Source organism: Mesitornis unicolor, unplaced genomic scaffold, assembly GCF_000695765.1.
Source record: "Mesitornis unicolor isolate BGI_N332 unplaced genomic scaffold, ASM69576v1 scaffold22966, whole genome shotgun sequence".
NCBI lineage: Eukaryota > Metazoa > Chordata > Aves > Mesitornithiformes > Mesitornithidae > Mesitornis > Mesitornis unicolor.
In genome coordinates this window covers 9,531-31,735 of record NW_010192003.1, presented here as the reverse complement: position 1 = coordinate 31,735, position 22,205 = coordinate 9,531, and the positions used below count along the sequence as shown (strand labels likewise).

The following is a 22,205-nucleotide window of genomic DNA, read 5'->3' as shown; positions in this document are numbered from 1 at the left end:
TCCCATTAAGACACAGTAGAAGTTAGAAGCTCTTAAAACTTCCCAACTGTAATCTCTTTTTAATGGGAAGAATAATTTTCTCTTTTCTGCTTTCCGTGATATGTGTGTCCCTTTTTTCAGCTGAATTTTTGCTGTGCTTTATTTATGTCGCAGTGGGATAGAGTTTGTAAAGATCAAGTGGAAGGCTGTAGCACCTACTCTGTAGTGCTGGGGCTCTAATATGATGTGCTTTATGAAGTTTACCGGTACCAGACATAAATGAACGAGATAAGGCAAGAATACCATAATAATGTCAAACTAACTGAAAGACGAGCTACATATCACTTGATGCTTAGCGGTAGTGTCCAGAGTACATTTTCTATTGGTCCACCATTTGTGTGTATTATAAAAAAAGGAGTTAATAAATCTGACTGTAGATATAGTAGCCTTCATAAGGGATTTTTTTTTTGTTCCATCTGTTTAATGCTTCAGTCTCTTCTGTACTCTGGGCAAGTCACTAGGATATAAATACAAAATTGAACTAAAGATAAGATAAGAATATGTAGATGGTAAATGTTTTTCAAAATGCCACTCCATTCTGCAGAAGTAGTATTTAGATAAATGAAATCTTGAATGCTTCTCAGAAGTATCAGAAGTGAAACTTTCGTTCCATCCTGAAAAGGAGCACAGTGGCATGGCAGGTAGCTTCTTTGAGTCTGTGAAGAGTGTAAAATCTAGTCAAGAAAACCTCATAATTTGTAAATTTTCTCCCCTATCTTAGAGAGAAAACACAAGCATGAGATTTATTTTAATCTTTCTTGATCGTAAGAAAAAGGAAAATTAAATTCTTTCACACTTTTTTCCAGATTTTAACAGACAACTCTCCCAATGAACAGAGCCTAAATAAAGTGTTTGATCTTTGTGTTGTATGTGGAGACAAGGCATCAGGTATTCACTTTTTTCTGTCTCTTTTTTTTTAAGATGGTGCAATTTTATAAAAGCTGTTTAAAATTCTTCTGAAGCTGTATGACAGTTTTCATGCGTATACATATATGTATATATATGTACATATGGACAAACAGAAAGGATACACTACTCTTTCAGTGGAGAAAGTGTTAGTCTAGTGTAGATGGGTGGGACTTAATTTTTGTTCTTTTACATAATAAATTGAATGTTTTCTACCAGGTAATTTTTGCGTATTTTTCTTAGGCTGATACATTTTATTTTCTATTATAAAAATTTGGCTGATAAAATTACTTAAGCAGCAATATTGAGAGTTTTTTCTTTCTTAAAATAAGGTCATACAGTGAACTGTGTCATTGTCACATTCTCTTAAAATATATGAGAAACCTGTTCAGTATTTTAAATATGAAAATAGAGGTAAGGGAGACTTTGCAAGTATATGAAAAAAGTGCTAATGTGAGATTTATGTGAGACAGTTAGTTATTTGAATTACTAAAGTTGTAAAAATGCATTATAATTCCAGTAAAAAATTAGCTTAAGAGCAGTATATCCATACATTGCCAATAGAGTACTGAGGTAAGAAAAGAAAAATGTTTTATGCACTAAATTTTGTGTAAGGGTATCAGAGACTTGAAAGAAGTATAACGGGAGCAGTGCACTGGAGAACTCTGTCTCCCGCTTTTCCTTGGCATGTGTGCCTGCCACCAAGTGTTCCAGATCTGTCAGGGCTGGAATTACAGACAGGGGGTCTTGTCTTTTTTATTAATAAAAAAAAAAAGAGAGAATTACAACAGCTGTTCCTCTGCACGGTTGCTGGATACTGAAACGTGGTTACATGGATACTGAAAGCTCATTTTTCTTTGCACTTCCTTTGTTACAGAAGATAATGGGGTGTAAGAGCAGTGAGACTTCTCACTTTGCTCTTTGCTTACCTAGCTAAAATTAGACTGAGTAGGGAAATGGTTGCACCATCAGAAAATTCTTATGGTTTGTCAGTGAAGTCTGTGTGATTGACCTCCAGTAATAACAAAAGACGACAGCTGCAGTGAAATGCTCCTTTTGGAAGTGATGGGAGGAAAGTGTGTAGAAATGGGGGGCCTGGGGGAAGAAGGAAATAATTCTAGGATATCATCAAGAAAAGTAGGATGGGGAGCAAATTTCCTAGAAGATAAAAGCAATTTTTTTTTTGTACTGAGGCAAAGTTTAGCATTAAAACTATAGTTCTGTGAGCTCTAAATACATATCAGACTCCAGCCATCCCAAAATAAATTTCTGCCAAACATAAGGCAAAGTTCTGGTTGGTTTGCCCAAATTGGCTCCCCAGTGGAGAGCTGGAGTATTCCTTGAGAGCCTCAGGATCCCAGGAGCTGTTCCTCCTGTCCTGGCCCAGGGGTATCGAGCAGTGGTAGTGAATCTGGGGAGGGTTCCACGTTTCCCTGAGCAGATGCAGGTTCTGGGGAGCCCCCATGTGACAAGCAGTGTCGTGCAAGCCACTTTGCAGTCACCACCTCCAAGCTAAAGTCCCAAGAAGCTACGTCAAAGAGCAGGGGAGAAGCAGCACTGGTGCCTTGTAGGATGGATATTAAGTATTCACAATCCAGCTGCTGTTAAAGTGTTTCACTTAGTAATATGCTTTTTAATATATATGATACTTTATAAATGTCACATTTTAATAGTGTGGTGATACGGTTCCGATAAAAGAATCTAGAAAACGTGTCAGAACTTCTAGAAACTTCAGGCAGAGGAGAAAAAAAGTTTGAGAAAAGAATCTAAAGATAATTTTTCCCTTAAATTAGTTCATATTTAAGATTTATTTCTGTAATGTGCCCTGCTTCATTCAAAGAGCAGCCTTAGTGCCCCCACAGTTTGTATTTTGAGTGTTTGTCAGTGGTCTTAGCTTTTAGAATTTTCTTCAGGATCACAGAATCAAAATTGTTGGAATTGCCAAGCGTGCCTCAATCTAAACCAGTACTTTTTAGTAATATTTGTATTTTGTGCTATAGCAGAATCAAAACAATTTGCTTCTGAAAATAACTTTTCAAATTGGCTTTTTCCTGTAGTATATCCTAGAAGTTTTTCTATGTTAGTATTATATATTAGAAAATTCACAAAAGAACTGATTTTTTTAAAAATTATTTATTTATTTTCAATTATTCTTTCATTGAAGTTTTACTGAAAGAACTGAGGATAGTCTGTTACCCTGCTAGGAAAATGAAAGGTGAAAGTAAAGCTTTGAAGTGATTACCTATTGCTGTCAAATGCTGTGTTTGCACTTTCCATGGTTCCATTAGGTTTAATGCGTGCAGTTTTGACTGCTGAATTTGTAATGAGCAATAACAGGACTTGACTGTAGGGACTTTTTAAAAAAATTGCTGAAGAATATCTAAATTAAAAGAGTTCCTCCTATATTCTCGCTAACCTGTTTTCATAGCTTTTTTGTAACACTGCTGTCAACAGGTTCAGCAAGAACTTAATAAGCCGCTGGCCTATTTGTAAAATTTGTCCTGTCTAAGTGCTTTGAACTAGAAAAAGGGTTCACTCACTTTTTTATGTTGTTTTATGCCCACAATATTTTCTAAGTTCTGTGACCAATGGTGGAAAAAGTGTTCTTTTTCTGAGTAAAATAGCAAATTTTTAAAATTAAAATTGTTTTTAATAAGTATAAACGCTAAAAACATTACAGTGTAGAATTAATACTGATTTATGTTGTTCTGTAATTAGGGCGTCACTATGGAGCAGTAACTTGTGAGGGATGCAAAGGATTCTTTAAAAGGAGTATACGGAAGAATTTAGTTTATTCGTGCCGCGGAACAAAAGACTGCGTCATTAACAAACACCACCGGAATCGCTGTCAGTACTGCAGGCTGCAGAGATGCATCGCATTTGGGATGAAACAAGATTGTAAGTCTGAATAAGCGTCAATTAGTTTAGCTGGCAGCTGTGCTTAAGTTTGTGCTACAGAAGAGCTAGAGAGTTCCCTCCCATAGGGTATAATACTTTTAGTTTCATTTTAGTGTTCTTTGATCAGTGCAAAGCAAGGTGATGGATCTGTAGGCTAAAGCCCAGATTCATTCCACTTAGTTACGCTGAGCTATTAAAATTAAAAACCTGCTTCCTCCCTGAAGTCAGTGATTGTGGGTCAGGATGTCGCCTAGATCTTAAATGGTCTGAACTGAAATTTGTGAAGTGTCCCTTTCCCTCTGTATTGCCTAAGGTCCTAATTTGAGAAACTTTTTTAAGTGCATAAAGTTAGGTGGTTTCAACCCAGCCCCACAATCCGTGGAAAAAGGGTACCATGAGTCCTTTGCAAATGAACTGAGAGTGTGGGATAGCGAAAATGAGAGAAGGAGAAGCCGTAAGCCTCCACTTAAAAAATTGCAGATTAAATAAAGAGATGGAAAAAAGGATTATATCTCAGTCTGTAATTTGGGATGTGACTTAATAGTTGCATATTATTTTGTTAGCTGTGCAGTGTGAGAGGAAACCTATTGAAGTGTCAAGAGAAAAATCGTCAAACTGTGCAGCTTCTACAGAAAAGATCTACATTCGGAAAGATCTTCGTAGTCCATTGGCTGCAACTCCGACTTTTGTAACAGACAATGAAACAGCAAGGTATGTGCATTCTCAGGAGCAGCTATCTCTGTTGCCTGAAACAGGAAAAATTCATTTTAAAATTAACCCAAATTAAAATGTGTGCCATTTTGTGTCAGATCGACAGGTCTGCTGGAATCAGGAATGTTTGTTAACATTCATCAGTCTGCAATCAAAAGTGAACCCACTGTGCTGATGACTCCAGAAAAGGTATGTTATGATATATATATAACTAATACATTAAGTAGAGGTGATTGCTGTAAGGGTGTATGTAGGCAGGAAGGGTGTTCTGTTTTGTTGTACTTCTGTTTTGTCAAATTAATTTTTAAAATACTCCTTTACAACGTTAGCCAGTGTTGCAAATGCCTTCCCTTCAGAAGAATACTTTTAACCTTCCATAGTAAAAACTGTTAAAAAGTAACTGCCTTCCTCCCGGTTTTTACAGAGCTTTAAGGGCTGCAATATTTTTACTTGTATTGGGTAATTCTGACACTTGGATATTTCTTTTGTACCAGTAAAGTGAGGTATTTGCAGAACCTCACATGGCATCATCACAGTGCATTTCATAAATACTGTTATACTTTTTTCCCCTGAATCACTGGTTTGTTTGTTTTTTCCAAAGGTAATAAGAGCTATGTCAGCAACAATCTTATTTCTGAGCTGTTCTTCCTTTGTTTCTGTTTTGTTACACTTACAATCCACTAAAGCCATGTGGTAACTTCCTTACACATGCACAGTAGGAAGCTTTTGTATTTTGTATTTTTCTACCTGGTGTTAAATTGCCTCATGCTGTTTTCATGTGTTTTGCCTTGCTTGCTCTGTCTGCAAAAGACCCCATCAAAAGTTGTTTATTCCATTTCACTTTTCTGGCTCTGCCTGTAGAGTATGACAGTGCAAGCTAAATGACATGTGGCATGCTGGTGTTAGCAGCAGCATTCTTGTCTGTAATCATGCACTTTCCTTACTACTTTTTTTTTTCTGTGGGACAGAGTGGGAAACATCTCTTACTGCCTCTCTGAGTTGCTGGTCAGTACTGAACCACCTTGTTCCCTTGCAGTTAAATAAAGACATAAAAAACCAAAAAGGCTGCAGCAGATTTCTTTTGCTGCTTGCTTTTAAAGGTGACTTTTTACCCTTTCCTTCTTTTCAAACATTCTCCTGCCCTATCACTACTCACTCATTTGCATGAGGAAGGAAGGAAGATGCTAAAAACAGAATCTAGTGCAGTCTTATAGCCCCGGTGACTGACTAGTGAGTGGGGATGACAAATTCTTTTTCGGCACTTGATTACCATCTGTAGCCTTCTTTCTGAAAGAAATAGATAGCTATTACCTGTAAAAGTAAATGTCTAAATATTCCATATTTTAGAAGCAGTGCAGTGTCTAATTGCTGCATTATGATTACCCATGTACTGAAAACAATAGTTTTCTTACAGGTACACTCATATGCTCCATTCTTCATTTATGTAAAAGTTAGATTCTTCTACTGCAAGTTAACTGCTGCCAATATGAGAGAATTAAAAGCTGTACTTTTCCCTTAGGTTGAAGCGTGTCAGGGAGATTTAAGTACACTGGCAAACGTGGTGACCTCATTAGCAAATCTCAGCAAGTGCAAAGACATGTCACAAAGCAGTACAGAGCTATCTATGATTGAGAGTTTAAGTAACGGAGATGCATCGTTATCTGAACTCCAGCAAGAAGAACAAGCTAGTAGTGATGTTACAAGGTAAGGCATGCTACACTTGAAAATATTACTCAATTTTCAAGAAGATCTCTGTCAATTCAGACCATTAATTAAATCATCACAGTGTAGGAAATTTATCTGCACTAAAAATAATAGTAATAACAGCCTAAGCTCATGTAAAACATAAATCTTGTAAGATTCTTCCAGGCAAAATCATAAGGAAGTTCCATTTGAGAAAAAGTACTTGCAGTTGTTTGTACTTGAAATTAATTTCAATGTAAATGAATACAGCTGATTTTCTTACCTTTTGGTTTGGCTTAATAATGTGTGTTAGGTCTTTTACTATAGTATTAGTACTTTGTATCATCCTGGAAACATGTTTCTTAGAGATCTGTGTAAGTAGTGTATATCTGTATAAGTAGTATATCTGTATCTGTATAAGTAGTTTAATGCCTGTAACTATTAATTACCTTAAAAGCTTGAAAAGCTTTTTTGTTCTACATGGGAGAACTCACAAAACTCTCACCATCAATACAAATACATTCGCTGAATAATTTACAAACTTGTGTCTTGCACTCGTTTTAACTGAGCCATTTTGGTGAGCATCTGTGTAAGATACTCTATGTAGTACATACTCAGTTATTCCGTCAGTCCCAGTCGTGTTCTTCCTTGGTTGTCATCTCATGCAACCCTGTGACAGCTGTCTCAGCAATATTCCTTTACACACCGTCTACATTGTACATGCTGTTTTGAAAATGTGTATGTGGAGTAAATCCATCAAGGAAAAGAAAATTGGTATATAGTGAAGTAGTTTGTCCTGACTGACATAGGGGATTTCTGCTGTGATCTCTACCACAGTGTATAGTTGCAAGAAGAATGCGTTTGTTCTGCTCCTTTCTTCATGTGCTGCTTAGGAAGTCAATGGGACTTTATATAGGTGCTGATATGGACCTTTGCTGTGTCCTCCTAGGTAATGATTATAAGAATATGCTGTGTAAATGGTATTGTTGTACTTTGGGATAAACTTCATTCAGTACTCTGGCTGTTAAAAAAATGTAGTAATCTTTCATTTGGGGAGGTTCAAGTTGAATATTCCAGTGGAAGGGAAGTTGTTACCCAAGCAGAGACAATTTTTTTAATCTAAATCTTTTATTTTCTTGCCCTATGCCAGCTTGATCTAACAGACACAGATGTTTACTGAAGAAAAGGAGTTTAAGGGTTTCAGGAAGCAAATTTTATCCGTGTTTGTCATGTATTTTGTTATATTCCTTTGCTTGCAGCTACAGTAGTTAAGCTTTCAGTTTTGCTGACACAAATTTAGTGTAAAACTTTGCTGCTAGCATTCTGCTGCTTTTGTTTTGTAATGCTTTATACCTTTTCCTCTAATGGCTTCATTATCTATGTTCATTTTTTGGAATTTATCAGCAGTCCTATATATCTGTTAGTGACTGGGCCCAACAAAAAGAGAACCAAAGTTGTTTCTAGCAGAGGATGTCAATGCCATGCATTTTGATGTTAATTACACCTTTTTTTCCTCACTTTGTGGGCTAGGTTTTCATAGCTTCCAGGCAAGCTTTGTTCTAGATTCTCTTTTCCTTGGTGTTTTACCTTGCAGTCGTTGCTCATGTTGGGGCATCATGGATGAAAAGGACCCACAGTGCTGAGCCGTGAGAAAGCAATGCGTCTGTTGACTTCTGCTGCCTTGCTGCTGCCGCTTTATGAGAGCTTTGAAAGCTCTAGAAGTTACATTATCCTCACATACTTCTCGAGCTTACCCATGAATGCATTCCCTTTATGCCTACTTTCCATGTCCCAGAGACAGAAAACGTCCCAGGTGTATCCGTGTAGTCACATCTGTTTAGTCCACTTGTGCACGGCCCAGTTACCCTCAGGTGTACACATCAAGGTATACAGGGTAGTGTAGGACCAAAAACCAGTTTGTTCACAATCTCAAGCCTGAGGCAGGGTCAGCAGCTCTTTTATGGTGACATTTCATTTGATTGTAAATGGTTATGTCAAACTTAGTAAACATTTAGATTTTTTTAGCATGTTAATGAATTTAGATAGCTAGGGAGTAAGGGGGAAGAGAAGGTGGCAAAGTTCTACTCCAGACTTTGGCATTAAATCAGTGATTTTTAGATTCTGTAGTAATAAACATGTCTCTATAAGTTGCAAATCAGCACTACACAGAAGCTGATAACCAGCTTTTTTAAAGTTTTCAGGCTTGAGCGGGTAAGTTATTCATGCAACACAGTATACAAATGATACTGCTCTCAGGATATGTCATCTGTCTGCAGGCAGTGATCAAGTCTATATTTTGATTGAAGATTTATCAGTTGTGGTTCTCAGGTGTATTCATGAACAGAAAAACAACAGATCTGTTATCAAGTAGCAAAATAATGAGTAATATATCTGTGCTTATCCTCACATCCCCCTTGTAATCTTTGTGCATGTGACAGGAGCCACTGCCCCACATCAAAGGGTACTCTAAGGATGGTATTAAAAGCGTATTTCAGTACAGTCTCTTCAAATTAAGTTGAATAACCTAATTACAACTCATTACTTCAAAAGAAAAGAAATAGCTGATTCTGTTTGTGGTTCATAGCAGCAAAAAACCTGTAAAATTTATCTGTGCATTAAGTTGCTTTAACTGATAATCTGCCTGATAATCTTGTGCTTAACATGCTCATGCCAGCACTCTCAGTAAACATCACTAAAGAGATCTTGAAAGGCAAACTGTGATTCAGCAGCACAGTCAATATGTCAAAACTGTGAATTTGTTGGCAACTACTGTGAACAGGATCTGCTGCTAATTTTTGTTTTAGAGCCACAGTAAGTTGGAGTTTTCAGGGATTTTGTTTGGTGGAGTGTCAGAAAAAGCATACTACTGACTTCTGTTTTCCAAATCTGGTTCTTTGAAATGGACATCTGAAATACAAGTTCCTCCTAAATTGAAACAGTCTCTAAAATGACATTTTATTTTCTTTCTTCTTTGTTTGCTGTGATCTTACAGGGCATTTGATACTCTTGCAAAAGCATTAAATCCAGCAGAGAGTGCAGCGTGCCAGAACTCTGAAGGTATTGAAGCCAGCGTACAGCTGATCGGTGGGGAAACGAACATGAATCTTGTTGAAATAGAGGGACCACTGCTCAGTGATGCTCATGTAGCATTCAGGGTACTTAACACTTCTTTACTGTTGACTATTTATAAACATTTTAACATAAAACATTGATCTCATTAAATTTTACTTTGAATGCCTCAGAAGAGTAATTATTTAAGTATTGGCATTAATTTCTGATGAATCCACTACTTTTGTTCACTGGTTAACCATTTGTTTGGAAAAATGTACAGCTCTCTTCAGTGGTTTAGCTGCACTGTTTATTTTATAGCTTCTTAGCTTAAAAATGCTAGGTAATCCATGCAAAAGGATTTACACAGACACGAAGCTGAGAGTCGGCATCCACATTCTCACTTGTTAACAGGTGGATTTGGTGCAATCTGCAACTGGATTTGGAGACTCTTAAGTGTATTTGTGAGTTTCTCCTGTGTGTGTATATCCTGTTTTAATTGACTTCAGTCATTAAGGGAGAATACGGGGGGGGTTTAGTGAGCCATATATTTTCTGGCTTTATTTCTCATTTTACAAGCCTGCAGAAATTCTTCTATCCATTTTTTTCATCTTCTTATTCATAAGTCTTTTTATGAAGAAAGTAAAATAACTGACTTGCACTTTATTTTTTTTTTTCCTTTTTGGTTGCCAGCTCACCATGCCTTCTCCTATGCCTGAATATCTTAACGTTCACTATATCTGCGAGACTGCCTCCAGACTGCTCTTCTTGTCAATGCACTGGGCACGTTCCATTCCATCTTTCCAAGCTTTAGGGTAAGTGTTCAGTTACTCTACTCACTCATTGTAAGTAATAATAATTCTTATCCTTCTCTTTACAGTTTGTGTAACATCCTGCTTTTCCAGCAGAATTAAGTATATCTCTTAAAATTCTTAAGCTAAATGTAGTAGTATGCTGATGATCATAATGAGAAAAAATCTCAAAACAACACGGGGAGAAGTGATTTATGTTATTTTCAGAAGTAATTTTATGAAGACACATCAAAGATACTCTGTCAGCTCTGACACAAGTGGAGTACAAATCATGTTTGTCTGTTCTCATCTACAGCGTTTTTCTTTAATTCAGTATCCAAGTAGCGTATGACTTGGCAGCAAAGAGATTTCATTTTTCAAGTGAGCGATTGTCCCCCTTTCCCTGAAGGCTGTCAAAAGCAGGGTCACCTGTGATTACCATTTGTGTCTACTCAGAGGTTTCAGCCAAATGATTCTACATTTTTTTAGGAAAGATACTGTATTGTGTCTAATTGAAGCTTGTGTTTTGGAGAAGGAAAAAGTAAAATTCTATAAAGTTAAACAATAGGAAGAGTAAAAATTCAGGTAAATATGCTGTTTTATTTCAGTGGAGATTTTTGCCCTGCAGAATTCCAAAGCACGTAGCAAATGAACATACAGTACATTGTATCAGTATAAATTTTGAAAGGTTTTTGTAATAGAGACACTGCAAGTTAGTGTTATAATAAAAATGGGAATTGCTTTTTAAAAATAAAATGTTGTGTATAAGACCTGTCTCCCTGAAAAGATATAATGAGAAATGTGTATTCAAAATTGTATATTTTTTGAATATGTTACTTCCCTATATATTTTTTCTGTTTGAATTAAAGATGCAGGAGCAGGCTGTCCTAATAGTATTAATATTCACCTGTGCCAGCATTTACAGTCCCAGTTAAGATCATGGACAACAGTACATTTAAACACTAAATAAATGTACATTTTTCCTTTTGAAGAGCTTAAATACTAACTTTTTTCAAATGGAGGTTTATTTGAAATCAACGCAGCTTTTTTAGTTTGAGTGCATTATGTGCTGTAATTTTGACTTTGAGAAGGGTGAATCACTCCACTTTTAAAATGAAGAGAAATTCATGGTAGTAGTAATTGGGAGGAGTTGAGGTGCCAAAGTGAGTTGTAAGGATGATAAATAATTGTATTCAGGTGGTTCTCTCCTCAGGCAATGTTTTCCTTAGTCTCTGCAAGGCAGTTGGCTTTGGCATACACATTTAGTTAATGATACAAAGTTACTGCTTATTTCATCTTCTTGCATGAGGACCTTTGTAGGCAAGAGAGACTCCCACTGAAATGTTCATCAAGCTGGTTACGTCCTCTTTAGTTTTTTGAGGCTGCTTGAGTTTGACCACCTGGTTCTGGTCTAAGTGGTCAGCCGTAAAGTTGCTCTAGATGACACATCTATACACAGGCGGCAGAGTAGCCAGTACCTCCTATTGTCACTTTACTCAGCATAGTCCCTTTGACAGGCAGTGATGGGGATGTGACAAATACAGTAGAAGCTGCATGTGCAGTATCATGTCTAATGTAACAAGAGTTGGATTACAGTAAAAATACGCCCTAGGTAAGCTCTGTAAATCCAGTCCAGGACAAGTCTACGTTCATCCGTCATTTGGCATAGTAGTATTGCCATAAATCATCAGAAACATTCTTGAAGATTACATCAACATTCTTGCAAAAATCCATTCCATTGTTTTTTTAGTTGAAACCCTAGCTTTAATACGATTTGCTTCTTTGATAGGTCTTGTGCTTATTTTAAATTTTTGTTATTTACTTTTATTGGCTAAAACTGTGAAACATGGTACCTGAATTTGACTCATCACTGGTATGATTTCTTTTTAAGGTACTGAGCTCTTATTAAGCTCTGTGAATTGGAGACGCTTGGCAATACTTGAAAGTTAGGTTACAGATATGGAAGAGCCTGAATACGAATTGATATACCTAATTTTAAGCTACAGCATTTGAAAAAAAAAACATTGACTACACATGAAAATTAATTTAAGGACCAATTCTTACACCAAAGAAATCCTCATGACTTCTATTTATGCTTTGAAGTCATTTATCTCAAACCTTATTCCAAACATGACAGGGATACAAAAACAGCAGTCAGGAAGCTCAGGAACTTGATCTCACTTGTTCCATTTCACATGTATTTTTAATTAAGAAATTATACCAACCTGACAGATTACAAGTGAAAAAAAAAAAAGACCTTTGACTCTATTCTACATTCACAACACAGGACCAATGCAAACATTTTTTTTGTCCTTGCATGCTAATGTTACTCAAAAATGAGTGTAAATCCTAAGAAAACGAGCATGATGGAATATGCCCAGACAGTTGTCATTTACTGTAACTTCAGCTTTCTTTTCTGATAGAAATCTGTCTCCTTTTAGATCATTAAAACAAAAATTACTTCTTTACAAAAGCCACTGTAAAACAGGTATTTTAATCCTAGCATGCAAATAAAAATATTTTTGTTGCAAGGCTTCCTTTTGGTACTGGTTGCAATGTTGAATTAAATGAATGTTTTATGAAGTGTTCTTCAAATTAAAAAAAAACTATGTGAATGCAAATGGCTGGTTTTATTGAGTGAAATTACTATTATTTTTTAATAGACAGGATAACAGCATATCATTAGTAAAAGCCTGCTGGAACGAACTTTTTACACTTGGACTTGCGCAATGTTCACAAGTTATGAATGTGGCAACCATATTAAGTGCATTTGTTAATCACCTTCATGGCAGTTTACAGCAAGGTAAGGTGAATACTATTCACATTGCCAGACTTCATGAATTACGTCATGTTTTTTAAGTTTTGAACTGCACAGAAGCTTTTTACTTATCTTTACTTATTTGTTAATGAAGATTTACCATTTATAGAGTTTAATGGTTAGTATTGAAACAAAATAATACTAGAAAATACAGTTTACAAGACAGAATTTTTTAGCAATTTTGCAAAAGTCAGCTATGCTAATACTTACCCCCAAATTAAAAAAATAATAAAAAGTTGCCATTTCTCTAATATAGGTTAGCACTTACTGGGATTGTTTCTGTTGTGTACCTGTGTAACGTCTAATCATGTTCTGCTGTTCTGTTAATATACATCAGCTCAAGTTAGGAACATTTCAGGCAGCATCAGTGTTAAGAACACAAGTGTACTATCAGTATGATTGCTCTGTATCAGGGGTATAAAGTGAATAAAGAATGACCCACCTGTTCTTGCTCTTCATAGCTGTGAAACAAAGCAGCTGAATGCCAACTTGGTGATACACTTCTTTTGCATAGTTTGGCTTGTTAAAATTCACTGTCATTAATGCTATGCAAAAACATATTGGTAAACTGTAGAAAAACAGCCCACAAGACTATAGATTTTTCCTCTCTTTTTATGATAAGGTAATTAAAGAATTATTTCTGAGAGGTTTTAACATTTAAAAAATATCCATAAGATCCTCCTATAAATAAGACAATTAAAACAATTAACAATTTTTTTTAATTATTAAAGCACTAAATGTAATGGATCAGGTAAAGATATTAACAAATAAATCTGTGAATGTCTTTAGGAGTATTACAGATGGAATTTAGGAACTTACTTTGCTCTGCATAATTTTTAAACATGTACACCAAAAAGGTTATTGTAGTAATTAATAAGGGTTTTATCATTACTACAGATATATGTATTTTTTATGTTTATTTTAGGAATTCAGTTTGAATGCACAAATCAGAAATTTATATCCAGTATCTTCCAGTTAGTGTAGTATGTCAGCTGCAGCATCCCAAAGATGCACAGGTTGCTGGTGCTCAGGGAATGGGATTTCCAGGCCATTCAGGTATTGCTGACCCAAGGGGAACAGCTCTGCACCAACCACATTCCCCTAGATGCAAATCAGGAGAGGTGTAGAGTGCACCTTCTTCTTCAGCAGTGACAGGGTCTTTGACTAAACCAACCCCTGAGACTGTACCCTGACCTACGTCATGGCACCTGGCTCTCAGATGTAGAGCACACATCTGCAGCAACAGTGTATTCTTCTAAGTAACCTTTCCCTTCCTTGATCATTTCAAGCTCTGGTCCACCTCTGATTATTGGAAGCTTTAGTGGCAGAAAGAGACCTCACTGTAGAGTGTAAGGCAAAAACATAAATCATTATAGTCCATAATTGTTTGTGTCAAGATTATTCAGACCTAATATATGAATTTCTAGATGGCATAGGTTTCCCTCTGTTTGAATCTAATACAAATCGTTATTTTTAAAAACCCAGTGCAACCACATTTTTTGCATTTCTGTTGATTTGGAGGTTTTATATTTTATGTGTGTGTTGACTTAGATAAGCTGCCAACAGAGAGAGGAAAAATGGTAATGGAGCATATCTTCAAACTGCAAGAGTTCTGTAACAGCATGGTTAAGCTTTGCCTAGATGGATATGAATACGCATATCTGAAAGCCATTGTCCTCTTCAGTCCTGGTATGTAATTATTCCAAATGTAAAACTTCAGTCTGTGCTGGGTTTTTTGCCATTTAACTTCTCCTTGTTTCGTCCTTTGCATTTACTGTTACCTGTAGAATTACTGCCTATATTGTTGAGGAATCTGGGAAGCTGTGTAATGAGGACTGTGTAATGAGGATGGAGCCAGGCTCTTCTCGGTGACAAACAACAATAAGGGGTAACGGACACAAACTGGAACACAGGAGGTTCCACTTAAATTTGAGAAGAAACTTCTTCTCAGTGAGGGTGACAGAGCACTGGAACAGGCTGCCCAGAGAGGTTGTGGAGTCTCCTTCTCTGGAGGCATTCAAAACCCGCCTGGACGCCTTCCTGTGCAACCTCATCTAGGTGTTCCTGCTCCGGCAGGGGGGTTGGACTGGATGATCTTTTGAGGTCCCTTCCAATCCCTAACATTCTGTGATTATGTGTGACTGTAGGAAGAGGATTAATCTTTCAATATAAATAGCTGAGTGCTGCTTTGGCGACTTAAGTTTTACTCTTGCTTGTGCCACTGATTTTTTTTTTTATTATTTTTATTTATTGCTTTTAATTCTGTGCCTCCTTTCTGGGGTGCTTTTCCTGAGGACATACAGTTTAATTTTCAGAAGTGCTGCTCTTGCACATCCAGCTGAGATGTATTAAAGATGTGTTCTTAATGTATGAAAGACTTATCTCTCTGGGCATCAATTTTCACATGCAAAATTACAGAAACATATCACCTCACTTCACAGAGGTATTTTGAAAATAAATATTACATACAGCATTTCTGCTGAATGAACACCACAAACATTCCCCTATATTATTTTTGTGTCTTCTGAACAGTCTTTGCCCAAGGTGCTCCAAGTAACATTAATGGACATACATTAGACAGTGGGGATAAAATAATGATTACTTTTTCCTTCTTGAAGATCATCTACAATATGGAGCAAGAAAGGTCCTCTGGTTATAACACACAGTGACTGAGTAGTTATATTATGTAGCACATATGCCTGAACTGTAGAAAAATACAAAATTAATTTTCTTTATTTGAAAATTGTAGAATTAACTTTTCACTAAAGGCATTTAGATATTATATCAGTATATTGCAGGCCTTAGGTTCATCATTCATAATTTAGGGATTTAATATAAAACCAAACCCACATCTTCTGATAAAAGAAAAATGTATAAACTTGAAGTGCTTTCTGTATCTCTAGGAATTTTTCACTGTCACATTTAAAGAGTACATCTTCAGTCACACTGTTTTGCATTAGAAAGTTTTAAAAGCATCAACACCTTCCTTAGTCCTCACTGTTCTGCCATTTTTAGATTCTGATGTCTCATAGAAAAGATCAGAGAACATTTTTAAAAGCTGTCTGAATCTTAGTGACCTGCCCCCTGCCAGTGGTGTAGGATATGGAGGACAACTGGGTCTTTGGTTCTTGTCAGTCCTGTAGACTTACTAGATCTGAGGAGAACTTTCTTTTCCCATTCCAGTTGCAGCTCACCCTTCCACAGAGAAATTAGTTGAGGTGAGAATTTTTTTTGGAACTTGGACACTTCAATAATGTCATTTTTAAGCAGGTTTCCTAATACGTATAGATACATATAAAAGAACTATGAGGTTCTTGCTTTGCGGTTTCCCTCATATTTACATGATCTTTTCTATATGTGGTATTTCCAGAGAGTATCCACATCTCATGGGAGAAGTGGCAACATAAGCAGGATGAACTCATCTAAGCGCATGACAAAATCTTACATATCTTCAGTTTCTTTATTCATGTGGCATTAATGGAAGACTTCCCACTTGAAAGACCGTGTCTCATCCAGTAAAGATGAGAATTTCCCAGAGGATATTCCAGAGATATTCTTTATTGTGGGTCACTAAGGAAAATCAGATCCTGAATGTTTCACTGTAGAATGTAATCCTGCTCTGAGTCCTCATGACTAGGAGAATCCTGGGTTTATGTGTTTGCTTCTACAGTCCACTGCAGCACAGGAACTATTTCATTTTTCTGATAATCAGTATCCACTCTTAGTCTAATTGGAATATTAAGACTGCTTGAAGTTATTTGCAGTTATTCTTTTCCACTAAGGGCTGAAGAGGTGCCAGGGCTTTACACTGTTATTTCAGCAGAGTCAGAGACTTTCTTTATGTGGGGGTGGGAGGGTGTTTGCTTGGTCAATTTTAGTGGATCATGCTCGCAGGAGACTTAATTCTCCTTTAAGTTTTCCTTAACCCTAAATAGTCTTTTCATGCTATTCCCATATTGAAAACAAAACAGTGGAAGAATACCTCAAGCCCATTTATCTAGCACCATGTCTGCTAGGACTCACAGCAGAATCTGTTAGCCTGTCTGAAGACATCAGTGCTGTTAGAGGCAGAAAATATTTATTTAGAAAGCTTACACTTGCAAAGCACTATTGACTTATTTGTTTAGTCTGAAGTTCCTTTGTCTCTGTCAGATTACCTTTGACAACAGAAAAGGTAGAAGGAAAAATATATTGGGAAAAGAACACATCTGGTCAAGTGATGAGATGAATTTTCCTTAGCTCACATGCTTTCAGGATCACATTCCTAATGGTGTGTAGCTGCTTTAATGGCAATATGTTGTCCTATGAGCCAGGTAACAAAATCTTTGTATACCTGAAATTCATGTTCAGTACCTTGAACAGAAGGGATGTTCTGCCAATGATTCGCAGGCCAGAAATTACGATTTGAGGGATTTTTCTGCTCTGCAACAGGATGGGGCTGGGCTGCATGTGCAGCAGAGTCCTAAGGTAAGAACATCTGATTTAGTAGGCCTTGCTGATTTGCTGTCATCCATAGCTGGAGACGTGAAGATCACTGAAGTTTGTGCCAAGCCAGCTGTTTGACTATCACAAGATGGCCTTGGGCAAAGAGATGAGTGCAAAGGGAGTGCCTAGAAGTCTTTGCATCTTTATAAATTTGAATTCATGCTTTCGGAATGACTGGATTACCATATAGGACAAAATATTCCTATGTAAATTGTCATGTTCAGGGGAGTCCAGTATCACATAGCTGCTAAATTGCTCTGAAAGCTTCTGTTTGTGCAGAGCTAGACCAAAGCCTCCTGATCTTGTTTACAGAAGGCCATATATTTGGAGACAAGGAGTGAATGTTAGAAATAATCTTTCATCTGACGTAATTTGGCTGCTCATTTATGATCCCATTCCTGAAAAGGAAAATCTACATGATTTGTCATGTTACTATGATAGTAAAATATTTACATTAAGATAGATGGATAATAAAAATTACAGAGCACCTGAAGTGTTCAGAATTGCCAGATAATAATTTTCAAATATGACCTGGAAGTTAGATTAATCCATTTTATCCATCCATTTTAGCAAGATTTAGATTTCAAGTGGTTAAAGCACTGCTAAAAACTTTGCACCAAACAGTTGAAAAAGAATGATCTGCTATATATCTTCTGCAGTTTTTAGGACACAAATGGCTCATAGACTTTTATTCTTTTTCCACTGATCTTAATTTTATCCTTCACTTCCCACCCAAATGCTATTTGAGCAGACAATATTCCAATAAATGTCAGTGTGTTGAAACAATGCTGTCCTACAGCTACACAGAGAGCTGTATCATCAAGATTGATGCAAACTTTGCAAGCACTGCATTTATTTGAACTCTTCAAAACATCTAGTTGTATTTATAAAAAAACTAAGTAAAACATAAATACAGAGGAAAAGAAGTATAAGGAGGTAAAGCAGTGTCCTCCATTAAAACTGTGAAGTTGTTACAGCTACCAAATAATTATTTTGGTGTGCTTAAAATTAGATAATCTGTCTAGGTTTTAGTGTTGTACGTGTTCTAAATGAGATGCAATGTAGAGTGTCGGGTTGGTTTTTTTTCAGATCATCCAGGTCTAGAAAATGTGCTACAGATTGAGAAATTTCAAGAAAAGGCTTACATGGAGTTCCAAGACTATGTAACAAAAGCATATCCAGATGATACTTACAGGTCTGTAAACTTATATGCTTACTTCATTGTTTCTCTTTTCAGAGGATCAGTGATACTGATTTATACAGTATTCCTTGTAAGAAATAATTTTTATACATTTTCTTCTTACCTTCTTAAAGTTAAGAAATTACCTTTAGAGCACTTCAAATATTATGCATGTACTCATACATATTATGAGTGTTATTTATCTACTCATTCATTATTAATTTCCAAAATGAAATATTGGAAATAAAAGAAATATTTTAATGTTTTCATTTTGAATTGCACCTACTTGGAATATTTTCCCATTTAGTCTAAGTCCAAACTTTATTATAGAGTCCATGTGATTGACTAGCATATTCACATTTGAATCCAAAGACATGACTAAACATAAATTTAATAATCCTGTGATTTAAATTTTTAAGCCTTTAATGAACTAGATAATAGTGAATTTTGACCAGTACTGTCCCTTGTTAATTTTTTATCTTCTCTTACTGATAATGTGATTGTGAACAACACCAAAATCTGTGACCACAAGTAACAGTCTTTATTAAAAATGTGTTTTCCAGACTGTCGAGACTCCTTCTCCGATTGCCTGCTCTCAGGCTGATGAGTGCTGCCATCACTGAAGAGCTGTTCTTTGCAGGACTAATTGGAAATGTTCAGATTGACAGCATCATCCCATACATCCTGCGAATGGAGACAGCGGACTACAACTCTCAGATCATCGGTCATGCCGTATAAAGGTAGCAGTCACGGATTCTGTACCATGGCACTCATGGTGATGTAAATGCATACCCTGTCTCCAAGAGATGGCAATAAGCCTTCCCATGCACTTTTCCAAAGAAGGCTAATATTCCTCCTTTCCAGTACACTTGGGAAACGTGGTGGAGTGTATTAAGGAATATATGAACGCTTCCTATTTTTCATCTGATCTTCAAGGTCTTGTAAATTAACTTGGTATCTGAAGAAAGTCAAGAATTGTCCATCCTATTTTTGTAGATAGATGAACTGGGAATATTTGTTTATGAAATCCAGGCTTGTGAAGAAACTGAAGAAGCTTTGACTGAACTAAGGTATCTCAACTTAGTTTGATGTTTTAGACAAATAAATTAACTTTCCTCTCTGAGTTGTGTTTTCAGTGTTTTGCTACTAGTCCTTTCTCACTGATCAAATTGAAAATACATGATCAAGCATCCTGAAAAGGCCAGTGTTTTTGTGGAAACAAGACCTTTATAAACAAGCTCAGCTTTTCCTGTTGTTTTGAAGAGAGATTTGTTTCTTATTGAATGAAACACTGGACACCATTGCAAGTGCAGGGAAAGTAGGGGAAGTTCACATTTTAAACTATTCTGCTGATATGCAGATGCAGTTGATCAACAGTGGAGCAGCAAAGGGTCAGTACTGACTGTTTTGTGGATGCAGAGGAATACTGGTTTGTAGTATTACATATTGGTAGGCATCAGCTGTTTCATACAATGAAAAACTAACAGAGAAGTGTATACTGCAGGTATTCAAAGAGCATCCTCCTTGTTTTTCTGGTCTCAGAAGTTAAAGCTTTCTCACATTGCCCCTCCCTCTTTCATACTCAGTGCACAACAAAGGAGGTATTCTAGATGCCTCTTAACTTGTGTTCATGTCTTTATTTTTTTATTATTCCTAGCCTTTGGCTATGTAGTTTTTTTTTTTCCAGCCAGTCTCATATGATTATATTTTTAATTTGAGTTTATCAAATCCAGTGCTCCTCCCTATGGGAGCATGGTCTCTGCTGCTTTTCCTTTCCTTATTAGAAATGGATCTAGATGCTTCATATGTGTTGCCTGAACCCTACTCCATAGCTCCATCTAAGGATGGGTTTAAATGTTTTTCTATCTTGAGGCACATGGCTCACTGACAAGTAACACTGACACGTTTGCTCCTTGCTTCCTTTTGCGACAGGAAGTTATCCGTCCCTAGCACATTTAATACCTGTTGCTTAAAATGACAGAGGTATCCTAGGAGAAGCAGTGGTCTACCTCTGACACTAGCATTTAGGATTCTCTAAGTCTTGGATCGAGGTCAAGTTCTATCATGAACCTTCTCTTTCTGTGGCAACGACAATCAATAAACACACGGCTGCACCAGAAATTGCTTAGCCAAAAGATCACCATAAATTGGAGCCTTTGCCTACTCTGCACTAGCAGCTCCAAGGCAACTGTAACACCAGGAGACTACTAGATGAGGCTTGGGTGAGGTCTGTAGTTTTTCTCAGCACCTGAGGATCTCAGCCAGCCAAAAAGAATTGGAGAACTGCTTCTAGCACTGAATTTCTGTGTTCTTTTTAATTCCACTATGTGAGCTGCTTGGATCTTCCTCTGCCCAGGCTCTGTAATCTGAGGCTGTACTACAGGATCAGTCATATCCAGTACCACAGACCACAGCACTCAGTGCTGAGGACCCCTGGTAGGATGGAACCATCTCCCCTCCTCTGCCTTGGCACTTACTGACCTGCTGGAGGACAGCCTTCAGTGCTGGAGCGGGCCATAGCTGCTGAGCAATTCCCACATTCCACCTTTCAAAGGGCACAGGATTCAAGCTCTTCATCTGTGTTCCCTGGAGAGCAGTATGAGGATGACTTCTCTGCATCCTAGGAGATACGCATCACATCAGCAGGGTTTATGGAAACAGGAAAAACAGTTGCTGCCATTATGCTGTGCTTGTTCTTTCCCCAGGGGTTAGAGACCCATCTTACTAACTGTAGGACCAAGTTGCAGATGGGAGGTAAATCATTCTTCAAGTCAGCTCCCCTTAGAAATTCTGACCCTGCTTCCTAGCCCTGTGCTATTCCTAACTTACTTCTGGCCCTAACAGGCATGGGAGATTTATAGTCCTCTATGTTAAACCTTTTAAGCAAACCAACAGCACATTACTCTTGGTAGAGTTTTACTCTGATATTCTTCAGATAACAGCAAGAGAACTAAAGGCTTATTTTCCTTCTAAATGTAGAACATTGTGCAAATCTCTCTCACATCCTCACAGAAATCCTTTATTCCATAGTTTGAGCCTCAGGTGTGATATGCAGTTCTTTGTTTACAGCTGGCCAAAAGATTCAGCTGATGCAGCGTCTCACATAGCACTGTCTAGCATCAGAAACAGCTGAGAAAATACCAGTGTTTCTACAGACTTAAATCTTTAGCGATTGAATCTCTCAGCTCATCCATCAGTTTCAGTCTCATAGGGACCTTGAAAGATCACCCAGTCCAACCTTTGGTGGGAGAGGGAGCCTAGATGAGATTATCTAGCACTCTGTCCATTCGCATCTTGAAAATCTCCAGTGACGGGGACTCCACCACATCCCTGGGGAGGTTGTTGCAGTGATTGTTCTCCGCATAAAAATTTCCTTTCTTACATCGAGATCTCAAATTGACTTTTCAAAGATGGTCTTGCACAAAGGTCAGCCATTTCTCTTAATACCCTAGGGTGGATTTCCTCTGGGCTCACAGCTCTATGGGGGTCGAGCCCTTGCAAGTGGCCCAGCCCTTCCTCTACTACTGGTGGGTCGAAATAAGTGTTGTAGCTACTTGGTCCTGCGCTCTGCAGTTCAGCTGTGCTGGTAAAGACAGGGCAAAGAAAATACTGAGAACCTCTGCCTTTTCAGCATTATTAGTGAGTA

The 22,205-nt window shown here is 37.2% G+C and overlaps 1 protein-coding gene across 2 annotated transcripts in view; it reads left to right on the top strand.

Annotated features, from left to right (window-relative positions):
* The window catches only part of NR2C1 (nuclear receptor subfamily 2, group C, member 1), a 35,979-nt gene extending 16,298 nt beyond the window's left edge, over positions 1-19,681 (top strand). The window contains exons 4-14 of one of the 2 annotated variants that reach the window (XM_010186927.1): positions 846-927; positions 3,664-3,843; positions 4,407-4,554; positions 4,653-4,743; positions 6,074-6,258; positions 9,230-9,392; positions 9,979-10,100; positions 12,740-12,879; positions 14,446-14,583; positions 18,469-18,574; positions 19,123-19,681. In XM_010186927.1, coding sequence (XP_010185229.1) covers positions 846-927; positions 3,664-3,843; positions 4,407-4,554; positions 4,653-4,743; positions 6,074-6,258; positions 9,230-9,392; positions 9,979-10,100; positions 12,740-12,879; positions 14,446-14,583; positions 18,469-18,574; positions 19,123-19,297 — 1,530 coding nt within the window. In that variant the 3' untranslated portion in view covers positions 19,298-19,681. The remainder of the gene's footprint in view (positions 1-845; positions 928-3,663; positions 3,844-4,406; positions 4,555-4,652; positions 4,744-6,073; positions 6,259-9,229; positions 9,393-9,978; positions 10,101-12,739; positions 12,880-14,445; positions 14,584-18,468; positions 18,575-19,122) is intronic. The other variant, XM_010186926.1, reaches the window with a different exon arrangement.
* Positions 19,682-22,205: the final 2,524 nt, after the last annotated feature.